Here is a 27,444-nt window from a genome sequence, read left to right as displayed (position 1 = left end):
ATTAAATTCACAAAAAAGTATAATTGCAAGGAATCAATGGTTCAATTATTTGTTATTATTTTGTTAATAAAACAGAGTCTATAAACTAATTATATCGCTTGGCAAAGAGAGAACCTTTTCTAATATATTGATTAAATAAGCATGACAACTAAAAAATTCACTAAATATTAATCTCAATCTTCACAGAAATATATAACTATAGTAACCTAATAAGACTCAATGTTCACAGGAATTAAAACAATCAGCTGAAGATTCTTCGTTGCGTAGAAATTAGAGGGTGCATTGGTCTGTGTCTCTTTTGTCCCTTGACTTAGCAAAGACTATTCGACTCGTTATCTGTGCCACAGAAAATAATGTCCCTTCTTTGAATTCCATAAATTATTGGTCGTTTTCGTGTAGATCTAACTCTCTCATTGTAATTTTTGTGACTGCGCCATTTTCTTGTCTTGTATTACCCATGGCAGAAGTTATATAGGTAGAAGAAGCATTACTATCATTTCCCACCAATTAGAGTTATCGATGGAGAAAATACTCAGCCTTATCCTCCTCCTACAACTACTCACACTCCCCTTCCTCTTCCCTTTGGAAACCAATGGAGAAACCGAAGCACAAGCCCTTTTGATATGGAAGTATAGATTGAGCAACTCTAGCTCTCTACGCTCATGGTCACTCACCAACTCCACAACCCCATGCAATTGGTTCGGCGTCCGTTGCGACTCTGTTGGCAGTGTCGTGAAGCTTAATTTATCGTATTCCGGACTCAATGGTACCCTTGCTGAATTAGATTTCTCTTCTCTATCTAACCTCACCCACCTTCATCTCAGTGACAATTATCTCTATGGACCTATTCCAGAAGAGATTGGGAATTTGACCAACTTGGTGGAGATGGACCTCACGTCTAATGGTTTTACGGGCTTGATTCCTCGAGCAATCGGGAACCTCAAGCTGCTTACTTCACTCCAGATTTCGGGAAATAGGCTAACTGGACCTATTCCATTGGAGATTTGGAGCTTGACCAATTTAGTCGAGATGGTCCTCTCATTTAACCTACTCACAGGCTCGATTCCTCGAGCAATCGGGAATCTAAAGCTCCTTACTGTCCTGTATCTCTCCGGCAACAAGCTAATTGGACTTATTCCACCAGAGATTTGGAACTTGACTAGCTTGGTCGAGATGGAACTCTCAGAAAACCAACTCACAGGTTCGATTGCTCATAGACTCGGCTATCTCAAGAAACTTACGATGCTGGATTTATCCTCCAACAACTTGACGGGTAGAATTCCTACAGAGATAGGAAACATGACAGCATTGCAGTACTTGAACTTTGGGGGAAACCAGCTAGAAGGGGAGCTACCAACCACCATCTCTCAATTGCCAAACCTCCGGTTCATATATCTATGCTCCAATCAACTCAGCGGCAGGATCACAGCAGACCTTGGCCATTATAGCCTCTTGTTAGGAATTGATTTCTCATATAATTACTTTTCAGGCCCACTCCCAGCTAGCTTGCGGAACTGCACCAGCCTACTATCTGTTGGCTTCTCCAATGATCACATGAGTGGAGACATATCGAAAGCTTTCATTGTTCACCCAAATCTTACATTATTAGATCTCAGTGGTAATCTTTTCACCGGTGAAATTCCGTCATCATTTGGGAACATGACCAGCTTGTCCTCCCTATACCTCGGTAACAACCGCCTAACCGGAAGGATCCCACAAGAACTGGGTGGACTGGTTTCATTACAGACCCTAGACATAAGTGGCAACAGCATTACAGGATCCATCCCTTCTTCCATTAGCAACCTTTCTCAGCTTGAACTGCTCAACTTGTCTGACCTCAAACTCACCGGTCAAATATCAGACATGTTCCCTTTTCACACCACTGGTCTTTCTTCAAATTTCACTTTCTTGCCCTATATCATATCTCTATCTCTTATGAACAATCTTCTAGTTGGCACCATACCCTCATTCTTCTGTACTATGAATTATTTGGAATTTCTCGACTTATCAAATAATCGATTGTCAGGAGAGCTTCCTCAATGCTGGTGGGACATGAATATTCTCCAATATATCAATTTGGAGAACAATAATCTTTCCGGGAGGATCCCAAGTTCAGCGAGCACCACCAATCATCATCTTCAATCGTTACACTTGGATAACAATAGTTTTACAGGAAGGATCCCGAGTTCGAGCGCTACCAATCTGAATCTTCAATCGTTGCACTTGGGTAACAATAGTTTTACAGGAGAATTTCCTTCAGTACTAAAAGTCTTTAATCAATTAATTGTTCTAGACTTGGGGGAGAACATGTTTTATGGCAAGATCCCAACATGGATAGGTGATATCTTTCCATCACTCAAGATCCTTCGCCTACGGTCCAATATGTTCAATGGCAGCATTCCTCCACAATTATCTCGTCTCAATTCCTTACAACTATTGGACCTTGCCAACAATAATCTCATAGGAAGTATACCATATAGCTTCAAGCAGCTTGCTTCCATGGCCGTAAGACAGCAGAAGGTGAGAAAAAAATTCGTGTCAACTCTTCTATACATAGATAGTATTCAAGTAATATGGAAGGGGGGAGACTATTCGTTCCAAAACACACTTGCACTTATGGTAGGCATCGACCTATCTTGTAATCTTCTCTCCGGCGAAATCCCTACTGAGTTAACAGATCTTTCAGGTTTGCGATTCCTAAACTTATCGAGGAACTATCTGAATGGTACAATTCCAATGATGATTGGTGAAATGAAGCAGTTAGAATCTCTTGATTTGTCGAACAATCATCTCTCAGGTATAATTCCTCCTACTATCTCTGAGATAACAACTCTTGAAATTTTGAATCTATCAAGCAACAACCTATGGGGAAGAATACCGTCAGGAAGTCAATTGCAAACGTTTAGCAACCTAAGTTACATGGATAATGATGGACTTTGTGGCTTTCCATTAACCAAGAATTGTTCAACCGATGAAACTTCTACTCAACCATCAAATAAAGGCAATGGAGATGGCATGATATGGATGTATGCCTTCATTGTATTTGGATTTGTTTTTGGCTTTTGGTTATTTTTTGGAGTTTTGATTTTCAAAAAATCATGGAGATTTGCATATTTTTCCTTCATTGATAATATGCAAGTTGAGATCTCCAAAAAATTGAAGATCATGTAATAAGTACCTTAGAATTAGTCATATGTTTGAGTTTCTACTATAAATGCAAGGATTAACCTAATTCCTCAAGACTCTTTATAATTATATTCTATATAGTATTTTCATGCTTCTTCTAGAAAAAAGAGGAAAAATGTTTACTACTGCAAAGCATGGATTGAATAATTACTTGAGACAATTCTTTCCATTGCAATGCTGGCCATTCCAAGGTCAATCTTATAGTGAAGTGGCTTATTTCACAATCTCAAAATTACCTTTTAATACATATGTAATTTTTATATGGAAGAAACTGTTCATCGATGACAATGGTGTTCCATTTAGTTCCTTACTAACATGTCAACATACATCTTGCGTAGTCTTACATTGTTCAATTGCAACATAAAAGATTGGCAATCCTTAGCCAAACCTTTTATACCATTATGTTAACATAATAAAGGAAATAAGCCATAAGCATGTGTGTAATGCTGCATCTCAAGCAAGTCATAGATCACAAAATATCAATTAACTGTGCTAGGAATTATAGAAACACATTAAATTCAAATCTTTCCGGCAGCTATCATTCCAAGCAAGTATTGAAATCATCGAGAAAGCATATGATTATCCCTGAATTGCATGCGTTTTTATCAGTCCAATGAAAAACAACATATACCAAACATTCCGCCAAGCAACTCCAAGAAACCCCTTAGTATAATCTTCGGATGTGTGACTGTATCAGAAGATAACAAAAACTATCACAGAAGACATGTGGAGGCATGAAACTATTAGCTTCTTGTGGAATGCTAAGCTACCTATTTGACTAGTTAATTAAATTAATGGGCTAGTGTAGAATTCAAGAATAATTTAATATTGGCACTTTGGTTTTAAGTTCTCTATGCCTTAGAATTATGGTAAAATTTTGGTTCTCTAGAAGCTGAAAATTGAAGAGTTATGTGGTATAATAAGAGTCATGTAATATAACTAAGAGTTGTAAGCTATTGCCTAAGAACAATCTCATCAAATATTTTAAGTTAGACAGCCAAAAGCATGTGTAGCACTGCATCTCAAGCAAGTCATGGATCACAAGATATCAATTAACTGCGATAGAGAGTTTAAAAACACATAGTGATTATATAAACTCAGATCTTGCCAGAAACCATTCACAGCAAGTTCTGAAATCATCAAGAAAACAAACCGTTACTCCTGAATTGCATGCTTTTTCATCCATCTACCAAAAAATGACATATATCAATCATTCCACCAACTAAAAGGGACATGATAGAAACATCATTCCTTATACAAAACAGAAAATAGTGGAATAAAGAAATTTTACTCTATAGCCTACCTACGTTAGCCCCCAATTACTCTATGTATTGCAACTCACTATAGAATGTTGCTGAAACAAGATTTACTTCCACAAATCACTATCAAATAATGAAAACTACTATAGAAAATTATCATTATGTATTGTCTATTAGTTTTTTTTCTGAAATTTAGCATATAATATTTATGCATAAATTTAGTTTTATGTTTAGAAAAAAAAATTTAATTATTATTATTTATTATTAATAATGATAATAATTTAAGAACTCTAACATGTGAAGCCCGCCGAAACGCAAGTTTCTTTTATAGTAGTCTAGAAAGATTTAAACACTCTTGTTGTGACTAAGATCTCTCCTCGATATCATGCCAATACCTACCAACAAATTTCCAATCCAACCAACATCCGCCCATGCCATGAGAAGAGCAAGATGGAGCAACTTGGCCGCGGGATTCACATCATTTTCAATCTCCACCGAAAAGGGTCAATCAGCTGGAGAGGGATGAAGCCTAGGGCCCTCTAAAAGAGAGTTGCCCTTTTCACAATGGACAGGGGGCAGGCTTCGAGAGACTTGAAGAGCCTTGTCCTTCCTAGTCTTCCAGATACATCACGAGTCCAAAGCAGTACATTTGATCCTCTTAAGTCCAGCCACTCACTAATGGTGCAGATCCATGAATAAAGGTCAGAGGGGAGGTTCACCAATCTTCACGGCCAGTTTACTGACAAACCATACTGCTCTTGCTAGGGGGCAAAAGATGAGCAAGCAGTCTATTGGTTCATGCTCACCCATGCAAAGAGGGCACAGCTCATCAATAGAGGAAATTCTATGATGAAAGGCCAACTTAATTGGGATGATACCAAAGATGTACCGCCAGATGAAAACTTTGACACAAGATGGTAAAGATATTCCTCCATATAAGATTCCACAAGATTGCTGAAGAAGATGAGAAGACAGAGCTAGTCCAAGAGTCGTTCGAAAGAACATTATAAGTTAATTACATGAGAATGCCCATGACTTTGATGGCACCCAGACCTAGCAGTCTTGGGAGTTAATGGAGCTAAATCAATATGCATTCTGCGAACCTCCTTGCTTTAGAATCAGGGAAGAGGTTCCTGACAAGAGGCAAGTTCCATGAGGGTTTGCTCATGTCATCCTTTATTCGACTGATGTGAGGTAGGTTGACTTCCACCAAGGTTCCTAGAGGTAACCAAGGGTTTATTTAGGATGAATGGAGCGACATTTTCCCACCACCCAACGCACATTGGGTGAGGAGGGACTTTTTGATATGCAAGATTGCTTACCAAGTCCAAGAAGAGTTTGCCTTAGCCGAGAAGACCCAGAAGGTGAAGTTTTTAAAGTAGGTTTTCTTTAGGAGTCTATCCTAGGGGTTGTTTTAAGTTACTTATGAGTCTCTATGCGAGCTTTAGGATCAAAGATTTGCTTACAAGCTAGAGATCCTTTAGACCCAACCTACCTTTATCGAGAAGCTTGCACAAATTGTGTCGACTCCGAAGGTGGAGGTGGCAATTATCACCCTCAAAGCCCCCACCTAAAATAATGATGATCGCATTGGGTTCAACAAAGAGGGTCTTGGGGAGAAGAATGGTAGACATAAAATAGATTGGTACGGAAGATAATACATAGTTGATCAAAATAAGTCTACCCGCATTAGATAAGAGTCTTGATTTCCAATCGACAAGCTTCGACCAACTTTGTTGATAAGAAATTTGAAAGCTTCTAACTTAGATTTTGGGAGGGGAGTTCCTAGATACTTTTCACTCTCAACTTAACTTTGAGAGTAGGAGAAATTTGAGCCCTTTGAGCAAGACCCGTCACTAAAATGTAAGGCTGATTTGTCAAGGTTGATGACTAGGCCAGAACAATTTGAGTAGAGATTGATAGTGACCACGATGGTAATGGCTTTACCCTCAATAGCTCTAAGAGTCACAGGTCATCTACAAACATCTGATGACTACGAGGTTGGGTACTCCAAGCCAGCTTGAGCCCTTTTAGATTCCCTTCCCTAAGTTTTTAGCCAAGGAGAGACAAAATATTATAGAAAATGATAAAAGAGAAGGGCGTCAGATAGCAGGCAACATTGATGGAGACCCCGGGATGGCCTAAAGAACCCCTCAGTGCATCCATCAATCACAATAGAGAAGCTCAAAGAAGAGATGCACTCAAAGATGAGATTGATAAAGTTCGAAGGGAACCCATGAAGGAGAAGGCTATCTCTAATGAACTGACATTCCATTCTATTGAAGGCCTTCGATAGATCTGCCTTGAGTAAGAAAATTCCAGTTTTGCTTCTCGAGTTTTTAAATACCTCATGTTCACTAAAGCGATGACATAGTTGTCCACTATTTATTACCCAGGAACATTAATTTTACTCACAAAATATAGCAACAACATAATATGAATAGTGAAGTTGTTTTAAGAATGATATGGAATTCCAAATGCATTTAGTAAATACATATGCTCACTGCCATCATCACTCATCATCTTGTAACAGAGATGGCAAGAAGCCACTTGCAAATGAGGCTAATAACCACCCTTGCAACATGGGTGATTATAGGAGGTTTTACAAGAAAATTGTCAAAAAGAGTGGAGCGAGAAAAAAAATAGAAATAAGAGAAAGAGAGTAGGAAGGAAACATAAAACATGGAGCTCGAGATATGAGGACATCAATAATTGATGCCAAGTTAGATCCAACTTATGATGTGATTCACGATGTGGCCTAGGGACGATAAAACATGCTGATACGTGAAAAGATAACTATGTATCTAGATCCAACCCTAGAAGAAAAGATAGATAGGGCCTCTTTGAATATAATTTTCTGCTTCCAAGTACCCTTTCCATACTAAAATGGATAGATAAATCGAAAAGATAAAAGATAACCCACCAAGCAATAGAGAAAAAAATATCAAACCTACCTAGTTGTGGGGGAAAAAAGATTAACCCACTTGACTGGTAGAGAAAGAAGAAAGCCCACTTAGATAGTGGGGGAATAAAAAAACAGCATGAAATGTACCAAAGAGAGAAAGGAGGAAAACAGGGAAGGAGGAGATGAATGTGGAATCCTCCACAAGAATGATAATTTTCAATCTCTCAATATTTTTCTCTTCATTTTCATAATTGCCATTACCTCTAAATATATAGATAAGGAGATTACATCAAAACACAACTTAAAACTTATTTGAATCTTTCATAATCTAATCTATAACAAAACTAGAATTCTTTCAACTAAAAATGAACGAAATTCTAATAAAACTTATCCAAAACCAAAATAAAAATTCAATCTCCTAGATTTTAACAACGATGGCTATGCCAGTGGAACGTGCGTACCACCACCACGACACGCCCCTGTGTGCTACTGGTATACATTTAGTATAATTTTAATAAAAAATTTAGGATATTTAGAGATATTTTTGGCTCTTCGGCATATCAATCTTTAATTTTTAATTTAAATATATATTTTAAAACCTACATTATAGTATTTTATCTTTAGATTATTTTTGTAAATGACTTATATTATTAAAGATAAAGCAATAGTCAAATACAAATATTATTTAAACACAATATGATTGAATATATTTATTAAAACTAATATTAAGGACTGAACATTCTATAATATGATTGAATACTCTATAATATAATTGACCGTACAATAACACTCAACATATAATATTTAAGTTAATTGATGATGATAGATGAAATTAAGAAAAAAAAAATAGACTCTACATGTCATATCATGTTTGTTAAGAAAATAACTAAAATTAATTTAATTACGATTAACAAAAATAGAAAAAAAAATTTAAATGGCTCCACATTGGCACGGAGACCAACACACAGCCACTAGACTGCCACAGCTAGACACGAGAGTATGTCACTAGCACACTACATGCCAAGTGTTGTGCCACCACCGGCACAACTATCCTCGATTTTAAGAACTTTAGCCAAATATAACACTCAAAAGAACAAACCTAAATTTTAACCAAAAATATATATTCGAAAATAAAAAATAAAAGAAAATTTAATTCGCATTAAATCAGATGTAGTTCACGTAAAAGGAAAACCAAAATTATGTATATAGCCAATACAGGTAATATTAGGTTGATACGACCAATACTGACAGAGGAATGTTCAGGACAAACTAATGTCAGAGAATCTCTCTATGGCACAAGAATCCACGACGACAGGGTCCGGTGGAGATTAGGCATTTTATTGAAGCGAAGTCAACTTCAGGTCATCAAGTCTTGAGAGCAAGGTTCTTTAGATATATGCTTCAAATCAAATATCAGAGGTCTTAGGGAAGATAGAGTTATCGTAACGTGGATTAGCAATAAAGAAAGGTTTTCAATGGATAAGATGGCTGCACTCCAGCTCTCTAAAGAATGGGATGGTTGTGGTTCGTCGACTGACAAGCTCGTTCTAATCTTGGACGCGATGACGCCTAGGTTAATGGGATGGTTGTAGGCTCAATCATACCAGTAATGGCTAATATCGATACATAGGTATCTACCAACACTTGGAACCATGTTTCTGAGGACTTCTGTTGCACATCTAATTACTTGAAAATATAAGATGCTTTTGAGGTCATCACTATGATCAATACGATTCAACATTGAAACCTTTGTACCAAGGATTTTCTGTGATAATCCTACAAGATATGCCATGCTAAGTGAGGGATGAAAACAGATTGTAGGCCTTTTTAGTGCCTAGATATTGATCCAACATATACAATCTGTATAGAAGTAAGAACACAAGTCTATTGACAGGGCATAAAGTATCATGTGGCTAAAAATGGAACATACTTGATTTAAATTAAAGCCAAATTTGTGGTACTTCGAGGTTGATCAACACCAGAAGGTTGATCTATTTGAATCATACACCAAATTACTCCAATTTGAAAAAACTTTTCTCCTTTGATAAAATTTAACTGAACTGGATGATTTTTTTTTTCCACTATATTCTTTCAGATTTTCAAATTGCAGCAGAAAATTTGGGGAAACTGACATTTTAAGGAATTTCAAACAACAAATTATAGAAGTTTGGCTTAAGATCAACCTATACGAGATAAATCTGCTTGGATTATACACCAATTAGACTCTAAAATTTGATGATTTTCCTACTTTCCTTTTGTATCTTTTTGAAATTGGGCCAAATTCCAATGGGTAATTGCAAAATTTGGATAAAGATGAAGTCAGTCAGTCATATGGAGTAGATTTATTTGATCCTATCATAATAAAGCTCCAATTTTATGATGTTTTCTTTAATTTTATATATTAAGCTTGATACCCAGCAAGATAAGGGGATTCCCTGGCATCCCCTCATGACATGTGATGGCTCCCCAAGGCACATCTTGTGCCAACCTATATGACGATCCTTACTCTACTACCCATCTTAGGTAGGAAGAAGAGAACGGTTTTCTAAAGAAAAGTGCCATACAGGACTCCAAATCACATCAGATGTTTGGCAAACCTGATTTTGTTGAAATATTGATTTAACATGCTGCATATACCAGGAGAAGAAAAACAAATTTGACAAGAATTGTCCCTGATACTAAAATGTCTCTAGTGAAGAAGAAACCTAAAAGTGAAGCCAGACAAGACTATTGAACTGAAAAAAACATAAGAATTACAGACTTCCATCAAATATCTAATAGGCAATTCCAAGTAAGAGCCATTGATTTGCATGTGTTTTCCTATTTCATCATACTTAGAACAATATAGAGCAAATTTCAGATGTGAAAATGGTTTTACAGTACTTTAATTTTGGGATAAAAAGAATATTTTAAATTTGGATCAACTCCAGGCTGGAATTATAAATTAGACAGGAATGCTGTAAGAGTAGGTTCAAAATTAAATCAGACTTTACAAATTTTCAAAGAGGATTATCAGGTTTGCAATAATAAGTGCATACCAAGTTTATTTAGCAGCCATGTAGCAGGTTCGAATAATTCCTAATAGAGGAGATGAGAATTCTCCATCAAGCAGGGTATCCAAGGATGCAGAGAATTGACAGGTTTACAGTTCTCACACTGGCAAGTTGGGCTTATTACCAATATTACCAGGCTTATTCGTGTCACATGCATAAGAGAATAAGGCCTAGATTTTCCTTTTATTGAAGCAAGCAGAACACGTCATTCATTCTAAGAAGTAGCAGTCTGAGGCCTTCTTAAGAACCAAGAAACCATAAAATCTATGCAGTGGTAGCAAGATTTCCTTAATATCCAACTACGACACTAATCCACGCATAAGTGACTCTACCAACGAAGATTAGACAACATAGAGATAGAAATCTTGACTTCTGAAAATTCAATGGGATAAATTACATCCTGAAGATACTGAATAGTCTGAATCATATCAGTATTATGGATAACAATACATGATCAATCATATCCATTCATCATGAAGAATTGAATTCTAACATTTTGAGTATAAACTATCAAGAAAGAACTCATAAGAAACATGACCTCAAGTTTTTCATTGTCTTCCAATTATCAAAGGTTCTCAATTAAGTACCTGGAATCTGATAATCTTTATGTTTTTGGCATGAGACTTCCTCTTCTTGTTGATATTGAGCTTCCAGATAAAGTTTGCAATCTATTCATAATTAAAGACACAAAAGAAATTGTTAGTGCATTGAAATTCACCACAGAAGTAAATGATATGCATAAATAGAGATGTCCCCACAGAAATAGAATTTTGCATAACATACGATATATATATATATATATATATATATGATTAAGCAGGCCATAGCCCTTGTTTCATTGAAACTCAAAAAGGTGGTAATCCAAAGGACTAACCACATCAACCCAAAAGTTACAGATTAACCTGTTATAGTAATTGGACCCTACCACAGATCCTAGTCTCTAAACACATTTAAAGATCTATCACAGTTAACCTGCTTATAATATCTATCACCAAAGCATGCACTAACAGCAAATAAATTCTTCCAGACAACATAAAGTTTTAAACCCATTAACAAAATAACGCCAAAGTCAAAATGAGGGATCTGCTCCATCAGCGCTCTCCAGATTGACGATCTCCTGATCCAACTGAATCCATTGGCAAGCCTTCTTTGTAGCCTCCTCCCCATGAATCCCTGCCCAGCAGAAAAATAAGATAGTTACCTTGTGAGCAAAAGCCTCTCAAGATCTCATACTATTATTGAAAATCCGATTATTTCACTCGAGCCATAAGCTCCATAAGAAAGCACTGAGCCATATCATCCACCATCTTCTCGTCTCTTTTGCCATTTTGAGGTTTAGGCTAAACCATTCTTTCACATGTTTAATGTGTTTTTTAATCATAGCTTTTCTTCTTCTGCCTCAATAGTTGATGCCCATATTTATATCTCAGGAATAAATGATCTACCGATTCTTCCTTTCCACAAAAAGCACAAGAGAGGCTGCCAGTCTAACTTCTTCTGATCAGATTATCTTTGGTATGAATCCGATTATTACAAGTCAGTCAAATGAAAGCTCTTACTTTGAGAGATATTTTTGTCTTCCAAATCTTCTCCAAGTCCTTAGTAATTCTTCTACCATTGTTAAGGAATCTATACAAGGATCTCACAGTGAAAATACCTCTTTTTTCAAACCAATTTATAATCCCCCCTTAATTTTGAAAACAATTTCCAGAAACATAGTTAATCGTTTGCTGCTCTTCCATAATCATATTCTCAGATAAAGCCCTTCTATATTTTAAGTTCCATCTTTTATCAAGCCAAACCTTATCAATAGTAATCTCTTCATCCCAAGTCACCTAAAATAATTAAGGGAATCTAGTGGGCAAAGAGCAATCACCAACCAAATTTCTTTCCAAAATTTTACTTTCTTTTCATTATGCATCTTCCAAGTTACTCAAATCTTGAACAGTGTCCTAATTTGAAGAATACCTCTCCAGAAATAAGAAATTTTGCCTGAGTTTGTCAGCTTAAATTTATGCGCTTTTAACTTCCAATAATACCGTTGCATAACAATATCTGCCCACATACTCTTCCCAGAGTTCAACAGCCTCCACCACCATTTGGCCATTAAAGACACATTTAATTCCTGAAGATTTACAATTCCCATTCCACCAAAGTCTTTCTTCCTGCAAACTCTGTCACAATTAATCAGAGCATAACCTTTCTTAGCCTCAGTAATGCCATGCCAAGAAGTCTCTGTGAAGCTTATCAATTTTCTTTCTAACCTAGGCAGGCATATTGAAGAATGATAAAAAAATACAGTGACACAGCACTCAACACAGAGTTTATCAGTGTAATACGACCCCCCAGAAAAATATTTTTCCTTTCTATCCATCCAACCTCTTTTCCACTTTTTCAATTACAGGAGTCCAGTCTTTCCTTCTCAGTTTACTATCATGAAGTGGGAGTCCTAAATATTTTATAGGAAGCTCCTCCACTTTGCAGTCTAATAAAGTTACCACTCCTAACCTTTTCTTTTATTTTTGCCCAAAAAAACTAAGGAGCTCTTATCAAAGTTTTTTATTAATCTAGAAACAGCTTCAAATTCATATAGTAAAAATTTCAAAATAGCTCTTTCTATGTTAGAGTACTGGAAGCATATAGTTTGTTAGGGTAGGGGTGATCTATGATCTTGATAGTCAAGAGAAATCGCTGGCGGAAAGGGAGGATTAGGGAAATCCTATTGATTGCTGCTTTTTCCGAACCATCACCTCCTTATTATCAGCCTTCAAAAATAGCAAAGTATCATCAGTATAATGAAGATTAATGATACCTTTCTCATAAACATCAGTTCCAAGACTAGTAATCAGCCCAAAGTGTTTTGCTTTATTAAGCATCCTATTTAAACCATCCGCAATCAACACAAAAAGATAAGGAGACAATGGATATCTCAACCCTTTTTTATACTTAGAATATTTTCCAATCCCCCCATTCAGATTCACAGCAGAAGAGCCCGTTGTGACCGACTGCATCACCCATCCAATCCACTTTTCAAGAAACCCTCTACCTTTTAAAACATCAGTCAGAAATCCCATCTCACCTTATCATAAGCCTATTATGCCTTCAGTTTTCTATTTTTTTACCCCGAAAATTATTCCATGAATACTTACCATGCTATCAAGGATGAATTTGCCTTTAATAAAAGCACTCTGTAATCCGTGATTAACTCATTAATCACCTGACATAATCTATTCGTTAACACTTTTGCAATTATCTTATAGCTGCAATTTAGTAAACTTATAAGCCTAAAATCCTCCACCTTATCAACCCCACTCTTTTTAGGAATTAGGCAAACCATAACATAATTCAGCCTATGCAAGTAACACTCTCCCTCATAAAAAACATTAAACAGATCAAGAATCTTTTTCTTAATATCATCCCAAAAGTGATGAAAAAATTTCATTCCAAAACCATCAGACCTCGGGGCTTTATTTTCAGCCATCTAGAACACAGCCTAATAAATCTCCTTCTCACTAAAAGAAGCTACTAAAGCCTTAGCTTTATTTGCCTCCAATTTGTCTAAAGACCAACTCTCCTCAGTCATTGTTAGCCTCCAGGCGTTCACAGTTCCAAACAAATGCTTGTAGTAATTAGTGATATAACTCAGATACACCAGAGCCAATATTAGAAAAGAAAAGGGCATTGAAACAGCCTGTCGATTAAATTTAAGGGGCACTCAAATGTAGAAAGGTCTGTTGAGATCCATATAAGATCACAGATTAGGTTAGCTGGATTTGTATATAAAAAGCTGAAGTACAAGGAAAGAAATTTAAGCATAAGAAAACAGAAATCCCTTGGTTTTGGAAGTTCAAAGAATGCAATCAGCCTCTTGGAATATGGGGTTAGGGCTAGACATATTTTGCCCCATGAAATCAGGATCTCTACAACCGATATTGTAGTTCATCTATGAGAATGTCCTCCATTGTAGACTAAGATACCACAAATAAGCATCCAGACCTAGGGGTGTAAAAGAGCTGAGCTTGAGCAAGCTGAGGTTACATCGGCTCGGCTCGAAATTGAGAAATGTCTAGCTTGGCTCAACTCGAGCTAGCTCGATTTTTCAAAAAAATATATATAATATATATACTTAATAGCTGCAATATTTATACTTTTTAAGAGGTGGGTAGATATAAAGATGATTCTTATTTCTTAGTTTCCCAACATGGGACAAAATCTGATCCAACAAATTAAAAATTAATTTTTTTACATTAAACCTAGGATTCAAGTCCAGATCATTTTATTTGAGGTTAAAGCACATAACCAAGTATGCTACAATACAATAATATATATCATTAAATAAAATATATATTTTTATTATATTAATATATATATACATATATATATATCAAGCTAATTCGAGCCAAGCTCAAGGAAGCTGAGTCTAGCTCAGCTCAATTATTATTTTGAGTAAAAAATTGAGCTCAGCTCAGCTCATTTAGAGCTCGAGCTAAGGTCACGAGCCAGCCAGCTAGTTTGATAGCCCTACCTAGACCAAGATCACAATAACCCAAAACACTTCAGGAATATTAGGGTCAGAATTGGATATGATCTATTAAGCTTAAAAGACTATAATAAGGAACAATTGCCAGAAAGTATCTTGTAGAAAGTAGACTCCAAGTTAATGCTCTTAAACATTCAAGACTGTTTATCTTGGATTCTTACATATAAAGATTAACGATATAAGTCTTTTTTAATATTAAGCAAAAAGCAATTAAGTCTCCAAACTTCTATATTTCACAAGTACCTCCTTAACATTACAAATCACATCAAAGTATCAGGTACTTCAGAATTTGAATTTAATTTCTCTAAGTTTGAAATTCAAGTTAGCAATTAACTTCGATTCAGCATCAAGAGAGTAACCTCTATGTTTCAGAATTCAGACAACTACAAAGATGCCCCAACAATAGTGTTGCCAATCACATTTGATACTTCCGCTAATATTAAAGCTTGTGACGAAGTTTCACAAACTTACAAATATCGCCATAGTTGGCAGAGTATATTATCTACAAAATTTCAAGAAAACACTAGTTGCTGACAGAAGTATTTAATGATACGGGTTGTTGGACTGTCTGTACATAGCTTATGATTCTTCCGGGGTACTATTCAAACGTAATGTTCTCATGCCTGATAATCAGATGATGTCTGTTGTTGTGAAGTTCTTGAGTTGTTGTCAACTAGAGAAAAGTTGCAGCGGCATATCTCAAGGTATCTAATACTCAAAGGACACCACTTACAGGCATTGACTAATGATCTCTCATAAATATCCTTCTGCTTCAGACCATCTGGACGTTGATGAGGTAGAAACACTTTAGTTTAGATAGAAGTCATTCAATACTATTGAGATTTTAAAATTTTTAATTGCTCAGGCCAAAAATTGAAAAGATTTGTCACGCGCTTTAGCAGCTTAGATGTAAAGACGACCTAGAAGCTGACAGAAGAATGCAGGTACCTGACATAATAGGAAGCACCAAGCCTAGCTCCAAAAGACATGGTTTTGATCTCATTTTCTACAACTTTCTTCCCCATCAAGATTACAGTGAAAGGTGAACATAAGCCAATATCTGCAAACATGATTCTCAACCTGCCCACTCTTCTTGAGGAAGATCTTGATAAACACTCTTATGTTTCTTCAGGCGGCTTGTGAAGAGAAAATAAGTCTTCCAAGATTCACCTATAGATCCATGATATGACTGATCTTGAGAATTCTCAAGTTTCAGTAAGGTGAATGATGAGGATCAATGACCGAATAGAGCCAATACTATGGTTCTCCTCTTTAAGCATTCAAAAGAGTTTGGAACTTCACCCGCCTTTTGATGCTACCAAATCTATCATAACCTATACCGATTTTACTGTGTAGCAGTTTTATAGCCAGGTCAGCATTTCCTGCTTTCCTGAGTGCATTAATCATAACTGTTCTGACTCTTCCAGGAACCTCACGGCCTTTCTGCACAATATCATCAGCTAGCTTGCAAGCATGCTCATATCTATGGGCCTTGCACAATGTATTAATCATATCCTCATGAGCTGTCTCTGGGACTACACCCATAGGAGCCATTTCATCCAAAATCTTACAAGCTCTGTTAAACTTCCCAGAAAGGCAGAGTCCAGTAGAGAGGGCTCTAAAAGCAGCAATGGTAGGAGAGATACCCTTGTCAATCATTGTGTCCCACAATTTCAACGCCTCCTCATTCTCATGTCTCTTAAACAACCCATCAATGAGTATTGTATATGTGTAGACAGTCTGATAGCAACCCTCGCTTTCCATTCTCTTGAACAGAGCACAAGCATCATCAACTCTTCCAGCCTTTGCCAAGGCATCGATGATTGCATTATAACAATAAGAATCAGGAACAAACCCCTTCTCCATCATCTCTTTGAAAAGCTTTTCTGCCTGGTCAACCATTCCGGTTTTGCCAAACCCATCAATAAGGCTAGAATACAAGACGGCATTCACTGTGATGCCTTTCTCTAAACAATATCTAAACCAGTGCATTGCCTGGTCCATCTTCCCACACTTGCACAAGCAGTTGATAACCACACCATAAGTAAACTCATCTGGTTCGAGCCCGGCATCATTCATTCTCTTGAAGAGTAGCATTGCCTGCTCCTCGCTACCGCACTTTGCAAATGAATCGATGAGAGCCGTATAGATGGCAACATTGGCGACACTGCCTCTCCTTAGCATGCTTTCAAACACAGTCAATCCCTCGAACGGCATGCCCCCCTTGCAGAGGGCGGCAATGACTAAGGTGTAGGCATGGGGAGGGATCTCCAACTCCCTCTCTTCCATCTCATGATAGAGGGCAAGACACTGGTGGAAGGCATTTTCGGCATAGTGACATTGGATCAGAGTCAGATAGGTGATTTTATCTGGGGCCAAGTTGTTGCTGTTCTCTGTTTGCATCTCCCTGAGCCGGTCGAGGGCCTTCTGGGTTCTGCCCACCTTGCAGTAGCCTTTAATGAGGGTGTTGTAGGAGACCACATCGGGGTGGACGCGTGCGTCGGCGTGCGCTTTCATGACGTCGAAGACCTTCTCGGCGGATTCGACGAAGCCGGACTTGACAAGACCGTCGAGTAAGCAGTTGTAGGTCATGAGGGAGGGCTCAACCCGGCTCTCTTTCATCTGGCGCCAGACCCAGAGCATCTCCTCTACGAAGCCCAGGGCGCCGAGGCTTCGGATCAGAGACGAGTAAGCGGAAGGCGCGAGGAGGACGAGATCCTCTCGGCTTCTAATCTCAGCCAATAGCTCCCGGACGCGATCATTGGCCGGGGAAGTTGAAGTAGACGAGGCGGAGTGGGAAAAGGCATCGATGAGAGAGACGTAGCAATCGAGGGCGCAGTGGTTCGTCTTCAGTTGGTGCTGCTGCCTCGTTAAGGCCCATCGGAAGAAGCGGAGGGCGGATTCTGGGTGGCGGCGGAGGTCGGTGGAGCGAAGGGCGTGGGAGATGAAGACAGGGGAGGGACGAATGAGGAAGGTGCGGCAAAAGTCGTCGAGTTGGGAGTGGAGGGAGTGGGAGGGTGATTGGATGACAAGGGCGACGATCCTAGTGAGCCATGGGGATGGGGACCGCTGCTCTCCTCCTCCTCCACCTCCTCCAGTAGGATAAGGGTGGGGATGAGGAGTGAGGTCGGAGAGGTTGATGAACGGTTCAACCCATTCGGGAGGAGGAGGAGGAGGAGGGAGGTGAAAGGTAGAGGAGGAGGAGGAAGATGAGGTTAAAGGTCGGTCGCTATAGCAGCAGGAATGAGAAAGGGAGAAGGAAAGAAGGTTTATGATTAGGTGAGGTCGTGGCCGGAGGAGGAGGAGGAGGTTGCTGCGGCGGAGAGCAAGGTCCATCGGTACCGCATCAGTATGTTAGAAATGGGATTTTGGGAATTGGTTGAAAACGTGGCATGATAAAATTTGAATTTTTACTGAATTTGTTTTCTTTTTATAAAATTAAACAAACTTTAATTAAATGGTACTTCGATTACAAAATGCCTTATCTAGATAGGAGGTCAAAAACTCAAGCAAAGAATGGGGGAAAGCTCTCAAGTATAACCCAAACCTTGGCGACGTCTAAATTTTGCGAGAAAGTCAACAGCGAGATTTGCATCTCAGTAAGTGTGAGAGATTTTAAAAAACTAGAATCTTCTTAAAGAATCTAAGATATCATTGGTGATTGCTCTAATTTCCTAAGGTGATTTGGATAACTCTATTAAGCACTTTGGTTAAAATCTAAGAGTCGGCTTTTATTCATATTTTGGTAATACTCAAGTGTAATATTGTCTTGATATCTATTTAAATAGCTATCGCCTCGGCAAAAATGATTGAGCCAAATCTGTGACATTTGCAACCAGTAAGAATAGGAGAATCATCAAGTAACCTAGCCACAAAAGTGACTCCACTTGACATTTGCAACCAGCAAGAAATAGTCATCCATATTGTATTGATTTTAACCCAATCTATTAATGGGGAAAACCATCAGTTTGGGGGGCTAAGTGTAGTGGGTTTTGTGACTATTAACAATTTTTGTTTGAAATATTCAAGAGGTAGAGTTGAGAATTGTTTTCAAACCTTATATGCAGTCTCTTTGAGGTTGTTAAACAATATACTGTTTCTCCTTCTTCAAATCTACTGGTGAATGATATAACCACCTTTAACAAATCGTAGTTAACCTAGTCAGACTCTCGTCCTCGAATAGCCAATATCTATTTTCTTATGTTTGCATATTGACCAAGTTAACCTGAAACCTAACAGCATTCCACATATCAATGGCAAAAGTAAAGTCATAAAAAAGATAGGAAATAAACTCTCTGACAAAGCCACAACTTGCGCATTCTTAGTCAGGATCAAGGCCTATTTGAAAGAGAACATCACCGGTCTAAATTTTGGCCCAGCAAACTTTCCAAAGAAACATTCGGTAGGATGCTTAATTTTTAGAGGTAGTTCCACCCTTCCTAAGGATGCTCAAAGGTAGATGAATAACACAAAAGAGCATAGACACTTTTGACTGTAGCCAACCCACTACGATGGGAGGCCCAGGCCTAGATGTCCAATTTATTTATCTTAGAACAATAGATGTCAAAAATTTCTCACTAATATTTTGGCTTAAAGTGGTATACAACATCTCAAATATCATTCATCATGATGTCACTAACTTTCTTAATATATTAACATTATTAATATTAACATAATTGGGCCACCTATTAATAGGATGTGACCCAGCCACGGATCGTCTCATAGATTAGTGGGCTGACCATTATGGATCACTTTAAAGAGGCCACCCCCTAATAACCCTCATAGAATCAAAGATTAACTTCCAGCTCCAAGAGCTTTTTTTAGGCTTACTATTCCTCCGATAGTGGAGACAATCATATTTAGCAATGAAAAGATTTGTCAAAGATAAAGTATCCTTATTAAGGATGTTAAGGACATTTTTAGCGACCAAAGATCCAGAGGTCCCTAATGGCGAGCTCATCTTCTTTTTTAGATTTACTAATATTGTCCCACCGAATTAAGTTAAGACCCTGGATATGGTTTGACCTATCCTATAGGAATGTACAAGAAAGCTTGGCAATCCAATCCACCACCTCAAAAGGGTCTAAGAGGAAGAAAGCAAATGCACAAGCATAGAATTTAGCATGAGTTAATAAGAGGGACACGCCCGCTTGGAAGAGCATGGCCTTTTTCCATCTTAAAATTTTGGCATTAATTTTGGTAAGGAACTCCTTATGCTCATTAAGGAACAATCTCTAAGGCGAGATTTTAGCTCCAAGATACTTGAAAGAAATTTCCTCTCTGCCATATTGATAATGCACAGAAAGAGATTCTTCTGTCTCATAGGGAGACTAGGAGGGAAGAACACCTCTAACTTACTATAATTTATGAATAAATTCATAATACCCTTATACTTTCTAAGAATATTCATAAGATTATTATAAGATAACCAACTGACATTAATACAAATCAGTAGATTATTGGCATACATAAGATGGCTAATAGCAACATCATTATGAATTTTAAAATATTGAATATCTGAGTTTAAGATGGCATCTTTTATAAGAGCATAAAAAATCTTGAATACTATGGGGGATAGAGGATCCCTCTGTCTAATATTTCTATTACTTTGTACTATTTAGATGGAAAACTATTTATCAAAACAGTGAAAGATAGTGATGAAATGTAAGCTAAAATCCAACCAACAAAAACTTTCAAATAATCCATCCGAGTCATAGTGGTTGTGACAGCCAACTTTAATAAAGATGTAGTCCCCATTGGTCGTAGAGATGAGTGGACTAATTTCTAAGCTAAAATAGTATTGTTATGGATGTATCTACCAACAATAAAGGTTGTTTGCTCAGGTCCTACCAAAGAGATAAAGATAAGCTTTATCTTATTTGCAAAGATTTTAGCTAACACTCTATAATTTACATTAGAATGGAAAATGGGTCTATAATTCACAACATTAGTAGGATTACTTTTTTTAGGGATAAAAGTAATGTAGGTATGACCTTAAGTTAAAGGAATATCATTAGTGTGTTGAATCTATAACATAGACTTATACAAACCTCACCTATGATATTCTAATATTTTTTTAAAAAAAATCCATATGAAAACTATCTAGATCAAGGGCTTTTCTACCGAGCATGGACCACAGAGTCGCTTTAACCTCCATAAGATCAACATCATGATTAAATTCACCATTGTAGATAGTCCTAAAATAGGGAACTATTGGCTAGTCATCCGAGGATAGATACTCCTCGACCTCCTTGCACTAAATATTCCTATAGAAACCAAAAAAAATATTTTCAATGTCATGGGATCTACTGATTATGTCACCTACTGAATTGGTAATATTTAAGATTTAATTTCTCTGTCTAAGAATTTTGGTAGAAGCATGAAAAAATTTAGATTTAACATCCCTATCTATAAGCCAGGCCAACCTAGACTTGCTCTGCCAATTTAGACTAATTTGTCTAAGCAAGATAACATACTTACGATTTAGGATAGCAAGATTTGTACCATCAACTTTAATGAATAGCCCCAGGCCCTCTTTGACCTCAAGCTTGGTGATACTAGCCCTAGTGGACAAGAGATAGGTTTTCAATCTACCAAAACAATGCCTATTCTAATTTAACACAGAGTATCTAATTTTGACTAAATTGTTGTTTAAGTTGGAAGAGGGATTAGAGCCCTCATTAGGAGAGGAAAGAGCCCAAATTTGCTTAATAATATTCTTAACTTCGAGGTATTCAAACCAAAATTACTCAAATCTAAAGAGAATATGGTGCAATTTAACATCCATACCAAAATTTATTACCATAGGGGTATAATTAGAAACAACCCTAAGAAAATGATTAACAAAAATGTTGGAAAACATATTCATGAGAGCATGGTTATAAAAAAAAACTCTATTCAACCAAACTAAAATCTTAGCAGCATTATGATGATTGTTACACCAAGTAAAAGGTAAATCACAAAAATTAAAGTCGATTAAAATAGCTTAAGAAATAAAATTACGTAAAGTCTTAACATAATATGTCTAAATAAATTGCCGCTAAATTTGTCTTTGGAAATTAAAATACAGTTAAAATCACTCATGATTCACTAATGCAAATCACCACAGTCTAGATAACCAAGTTCATGCCACATCTAATTTCTATCAACAATTATGGTGCTAGTATAAATAGCAAAAAGAAACTAAGAAGACGTACTTATCTCAGGCACTATACAATATAGAGCTTGAAGGGAGAAGCTAACAGCAACAATCATAATTTAATCAACCTTAAAGTATATCATAATGTCCTTCGTCGCACCCAAACCTGCCACAAACAATCCATCCCAAGTAGGCCTCATTCTATAAATGAAACCCAAGGATTTGGTATCATTAGTATGAGTTTCTAATAAAATAAATATATCAAAATTATAATGGTTTTATAAATTAAACAAAGAAGTATGCCCTTCCCTTTTCATGAGGCCCCTATAGTTCCAGCATATAACTTATGTTAGAAAACCATGGGGGATGTGTTGCTTACTTCAGGAGCGGCTTTACCACATCTGCTCTTATTTGAGTTGGCTAGGCTGCTAAGACCATTGGTTTTTGGATCTTGATATTGCGAATTGTCAGACCTTAGAGTCTTGGCTACATATTGCGATCCCGAGTTTCCTCAGGTATGTCAATGTCAGTAGAGCTTGCCTGCTATGAGGCAGTTCGAAATATAGTTACTATAGTACAAGCGGTGTAACGCCCCCGTCCGGCACGGCACGTGCACGCCCACGCGCCCACACGGCACGTGCGGCGCACGCGACAGGTCGGGCGGGGCCCGCCACGCACGGATACACACCTGTGCACATACAATCATGACATCATCAAATAACACCTGCTAACATATCCATGATCACATAATCCATCACCAAATAAATCATACTCTTAACCAAATAAACCTGTTAGTATATGAATATCAAAGTCCACAATAATATACACTAGACCGCCACATAATCTGGCAGGACCCACACAGGCCACAACAAACCATCAAGATACAACTAAAATAACTAATACAAGGTTACTCTATGATTCGACCTGTATTATACAAATCATTCTCTATTACAAAAGAGTACAAATATCAAATATTGGTACAACTCGATTTCTATATAAACTATCATCTATACCATCTCGCATCTATAGCTCACCTCCTCATCGCTCTAAAATATCTTCTCAAGTCGCTATCACGTATCACAAATCTGAGGGGTTAGAAAAGAAATAAAGAGAGTCATGAGCAAAAGGCTCAGTGAATAGACCTTACCCCGAATCAGTGATGCCAAACAGAGAGTAAATCATGTACTGGATAATATGAATCAAAAAACAGTATGATGTCATGTATGAACATATATATATATGTATCCTCAATGACATATATATGAATGAAATCAGTTCTCATGAATGACCATATTATATCCTCAACCGAAATTATATAACATCACCGAATATTACACCATATCATGTATAACAATTATGATCCAATGATATTAGTCACAACAATGATGATGCATAATGCATGCCAACTACTAGATAATCATATATGTCAGAGCCAGATATAATTCACATATCTCTCACTATCACAATCATCCGTCTCAACTCTGAATATCATCCACCATGCTGGACTACAGTACCCGGCCCCAAACTCGATACACATCATGTCACAAGCTCAGAGCATACCCTGTCATACGCTAAGAGTATCTCTGTAGATAAATCATACCCTACCATACGCTAAGGGTATCTCTGAAGAAAGTAATCATACCCTGCCATACGCTAAAGGTATATCAATGATAGTTATACCCTGTCATACGCTAAGAGTACAACTATCAGCCATCACCATACTCTGCCATACGCTAAGAGTATGTCCAGTACTAGTCCGGACCAGATACCGTTCCAGCCATCACATCACATCACATCACATCACATACACATGTACTTTTATGATTTCTTATACATGATAAATCATATGCATATATCCAGTACGACAACAGATCATACAACTCAGGAATTTAGGTGGTAAAGAAGCCGAGAGAGAAATGATGTAATGCAAACTCCAACTATGTATCTAACACATGCATACTCATGCTAATCTATCACATGCATACTCATGATAGAGATCATCCCGACATAAAACCATAATAGCATAATCATCTCCAATCATCTCTATATATCACTAATGTACTCATATCCCAGATCAGTCTAATCAAATGTATGATAAAATATATGCTCGACTGAAATCATCTCTATATAAAGTCATATAATCATGTTGGAGGCCAAAACATGCATGTACATAATATATAATAAATCATAATTTGAGAAATGGATCTAGGGGATAAGACTACTCACACTGATCAGAAGATACAAACCACGTATCCCTTACATCCGCCCATCAACCGTGTGACACTTCTCGCTAGCAAGGACAACGGGGTCTCAAATAAGGGGTTCGGGATCTGAAAATGTTTAAGTAACATAAAGTTAGTTGTTTATCCCATTATAATCCGTTCGAGTAAAATATGATGATTTATTAGATTTTAGAATTTCTACTTATTTTTATGATTGACTAGATTTTAATTATAAATAAAATATAAATATAGATAAAAACCTAATTATAATTAAATTATATCTTGATTAATTAGGGACTATGTAGTCATTATCTTATTTGTTACAAAATAATAATGTATAATAAATTAATAGAATTACTTAAAATGTAGATCATAAGAATATTAGAATATAAATCTAATAATTATAATTTACAAATCTATCTATTAATCTAATAGATATGTAAATAAATAAATATAAGTATTACATATATTTATACCTAATTAATCATTAATGATAAAAATTATCATTAATAAAATTATATTGAAGGATATATAATATTATTAACATAGTTCATGTCTAAATAATCTATTTGCATTAATTAAGAAGAAAAATACCTAAATAAATAACCTAAATAAACTAATAAATTACTCACATCTGCCATCAGTGCTGGGCTGAGCCCAACACTATGCAGAAAGAAAGAGAAGGAGCTGAGGAAGAAGGAGAAAAAGAAAGAAAGAAAGAAGGAAAGAAAGAAGAAGAAGAAGAGGAGGAAGAAGAAGAAGAAGAAGAAGAAGAAGAAGAAGAAGAAGAACAGAAGAGAAAGAGAAGAAAGAGGGGAGGTGAGGGAGGCGGTTGCGGACCCGGGCCGGCGGGGAGGGCACCGGCAGCTGGTGGCCAGCCAGCTGCCGGCCTCTCGCCGGCGGCTTGGCTGCGACGGGCCCACCCTCGGGCAAGAAAGAGAGAGACACAGAGAGAGAGAGAGAGGAGCTCATCGGCACTCGTGGAGGTGGCGGCGGTGGCGATAGTCCGGTCGGCGAGAGAGAGAGAGAGAGGTTTAGAGAGAGACCAACCGGGAGAGAGAGAGAGAGAGATTTAAAGAGAGAGAGGGAAGGCGGTGAGGGGGGGGGCGGTTTGCGGCGGCACCGGGGCCCGCCGCGGCCAGCTGGTCGCAGCCCATTGGCTGCGGCAGCGGCAGCGGGCACGTGGCGCCCCCACCACGCAAGCTGCATGCGCAGCTTGCATGGGCACGAGGCCGGCCACAGTGTGGCCGGTCGCGTCGTGCCCAGAAATTTTTTTTTTTTTAATAGATTGGGTTGTTACAAGCGGGCTCCTTGAAGTTAGCGAGAGCCATGGTGGAGATAGAGAGATTAGAAGGAACATGAGTGGATTTGGTAATTATGAAAGGTATGGAAGAACGAAGAGAAGAAGTTGAGGGTGAAGGGTTTGAAACGGATGCAGAAGCTAAGGCGTTACTAGAAGGAAAAAAAATCCAATGACCCCAACATGATTAAGAGTAGTCAAAGTGACAGCATATCCATCAATAACTATTAATTCTCCCTAACAAGGATTATCACAGTCATTAGAAGGGTTAGTAAAAAATTTGGGATAAATGATGATATTGGTAGCAGCATTAGCCTCATGAAAAGTCATCACATTAGTATTTACAACCAGCACACAACCCACTCCATTAAATGCCACACTAAAATGGTTTGGAGCGAGAGGAGCATTTAAATTTCCCTCCCATTTGAGATCACACCAATTGGCTTGAAAGGACAAGTCGCCCGTTGACAAGATCTTAGAAGATCTAGCATTAGGGGAAGGGTCCTGAGGCAAAAATCCTTGGGTACATCCTTGCCCTTAGGCTTTCTTTCCTGAGATCTACTATGGTGTAGTGGAATTTGATCTGGTGTGTTTTGGACTAAAGCTGGACCCGATAAGTTTAACCACTTAGACGTAGTGCAATTTAAATCTATCTCTTTAATACACTTATCGGTGTCTCTTTGACCCATGGTATGCTTTCCACTTTAGTTAGCAAAGGGATAAGTAAACCACTGTTTGTAACCTTATCATCCTGACCAGGCTCACTCGCCTTCTGTGACAACACCACTAATAGAGGAAATGGTGGCACCACCTGAGTTGTGAGGTTTTTTCCTTTGTTCTGGACATTTATCCAAGGACCAAAAAGATCTTAACTAGCAGCAGGTGGGTTAATGCCATTTTCATTATTACCCTTGGATATACCCCCAACTTAGGGCTAAGCCACCCCCCTTTCTAGCATCACTACCATCCGGCTTCGGACTGTTGCATGCGCCAAATTATGCCCGATCTTCTACACATCGAAAACACATTGTGGTAGAGGTTTCCATAAGCCACGGCTTGAAAACAAATTTATTTGATGGGCCGACCTTAGTGGATTCCTTTAGAGGGGTGAACATATCTATTTTGATATAGACTCATGCGAAGCGTCCCATCACCTTGGTAAAGTATAAACATCATCGATCTATAAAGGATGGCTAGAGGCCACCTCCATGAGGAGATACTTTTGGCCAATATTCAATCAGTAAGTCAAAAAATTAACTCTAGGCTAGGGTTGATTTAATCTTCTCCATCAAAGGTTGAAAATCTGGGCGCCAAGGAATTAAATTTAACGCTAAACCTCTAAAAGTCCAAGGCTCTCCTGTAAGAACATGTCAAGTTCAAAACTAAATTTTAAAATGAAAAAACCTACTGCCATGTCAAGGACTTATAGGGTTCACAATGATTTCCATCTTTTCATTATTTCCTTAATCAAATAAGGCAATAGCGGGGGGCAGCCTAGAAACTTTTCGATGAGGCTAAATCTCCATTCCACTCCGCTACTTTGCAACCTTTTTAGGTCAAGGTCCATTGTGGTAGACAATGTCACCTAAAACCTTCTTAGAATGGAGTTATATATAGAAGTATTAGGTATAAGAAAACTTCCAAGTATATATATATATAAATTTTGTCACTCGAATGCGCACTTGACCTGCTAACATATGAGTATGTATGCTAAACTCATATCATAGTGTGCTCTCCAATGTTTTGATACAAAATCAATAATTATTAACTACGAAATTTGGAGTTGGTATATATAGAATTTAAAGTTAGTATATATAGAATCCGAAGATACTAATTATAGA

The 27,444-nt window shown here is 37.6% G+C and overlaps 2 protein-coding genes across 5 annotated transcripts; one reads left to right on the top strand and one right to left on the bottom strand.

The window, feature by feature from the left end:
• The first annotated feature begins 518 nt into the window (after nt 1-518).
• LOC140771771 (uncharacterized) lies at nt 519-3,222 on the top strand. Of its 2 annotated transcripts, none has more exons than XM_073113452.1 (2): nt 519-766; nt 854-3,222. In XM_073113452.1, the coding sequence occupies exons 1-2, from the start codon at nt 520-522 to the stop codon at nt 3,169-3,171; spliced, it is 2,565 nt and encodes an 854-aa protein (XP_072969553.1). In that variant the 5' UTR covers nt 519; the 3' UTR covers nt 3,172-3,222. The 2 variants fall into 2 exon arrangements, with proteins under 2 accessions (XP_072969553.1, XP_072969562.1); XM_073113461.1 differs by having other exon boundaries at nt 519-2,619; nt 2,687-2,836.
• A 7,536-nt stretch (nt 3,223-10,758) lies between these two features.
• Nucleotides 10,759-18,317, bottom strand: LOC140775976 (uncharacterized). 3 transcript variants are annotated; one of them, XM_073119506.1, is made up of 2 exons: nt 15,892-18,317; nt 10,759-11,071 (listed from the first exon to the last, which is right to left on the bottom strand). In XM_073119506.1, the coding sequence occupies exon 1, from the start codon at nt 18,277-18,279 to the stop codon at nt 16,216-16,218; it is 2,064 nt and encodes a 687-aa protein (XP_072975607.1). In that variant the 5' UTR covers nt 18,280-18,317; the 3' UTR covers nt 10,759-11,071; nt 15,892-16,215. The 3 variants fall into 3 exon arrangements, with proteins under 3 accessions (XP_072975607.1, XP_072975599.1, XP_072975615.1); XM_073119498.1 differs by lacking the exon at nt 10,759-11,071 and adding an exon at nt 11,203-11,576; XM_073119514.1 differs by lacking the exon at nt 10,759-11,071 and adding an exon at nt 15,337-15,724.
• Nucleotides 18,318-27,444: the final 9,127 nt, after the last annotated feature.

The sequence above is a fragment of the Typha angustifolia genome, chromosome 2 (assembly GCF_048772165.1).
Source record: "Typha angustifolia cultivar Huaian chromosome 2, ASM4877216v1, whole genome shotgun sequence".
Lineage (NCBI taxonomy): Eukaryota > Viridiplantae > Streptophyta > Magnoliopsida > Poales > Typhaceae > Typha > Typha angustifolia.
This window is presented reverse-complemented; position numbering and strand designations above follow the sequence as displayed.

Coding starts and splice junctions, on each gene's coding strand:
- LOC140771771 (XM_073113452.1), top strand. CDS start 520: ATGGAGAAAATACTCAGCCTTATCCTCCTCCTACAACTACTCACACTC. Junction 767..853: donor ATCGTATTCCGGACTCAATG/GTACCCTTGCTG, acceptor GACCTATTCCAG/AAGAGATTGGGAATTTGACC.
- LOC140775976 (XM_073119506.1), bottom strand. CDS start 18,279: ATGGACCTTGCTCTCCGCCGCAGCAACCTCCTCCTCCTCCTCCGGCCA.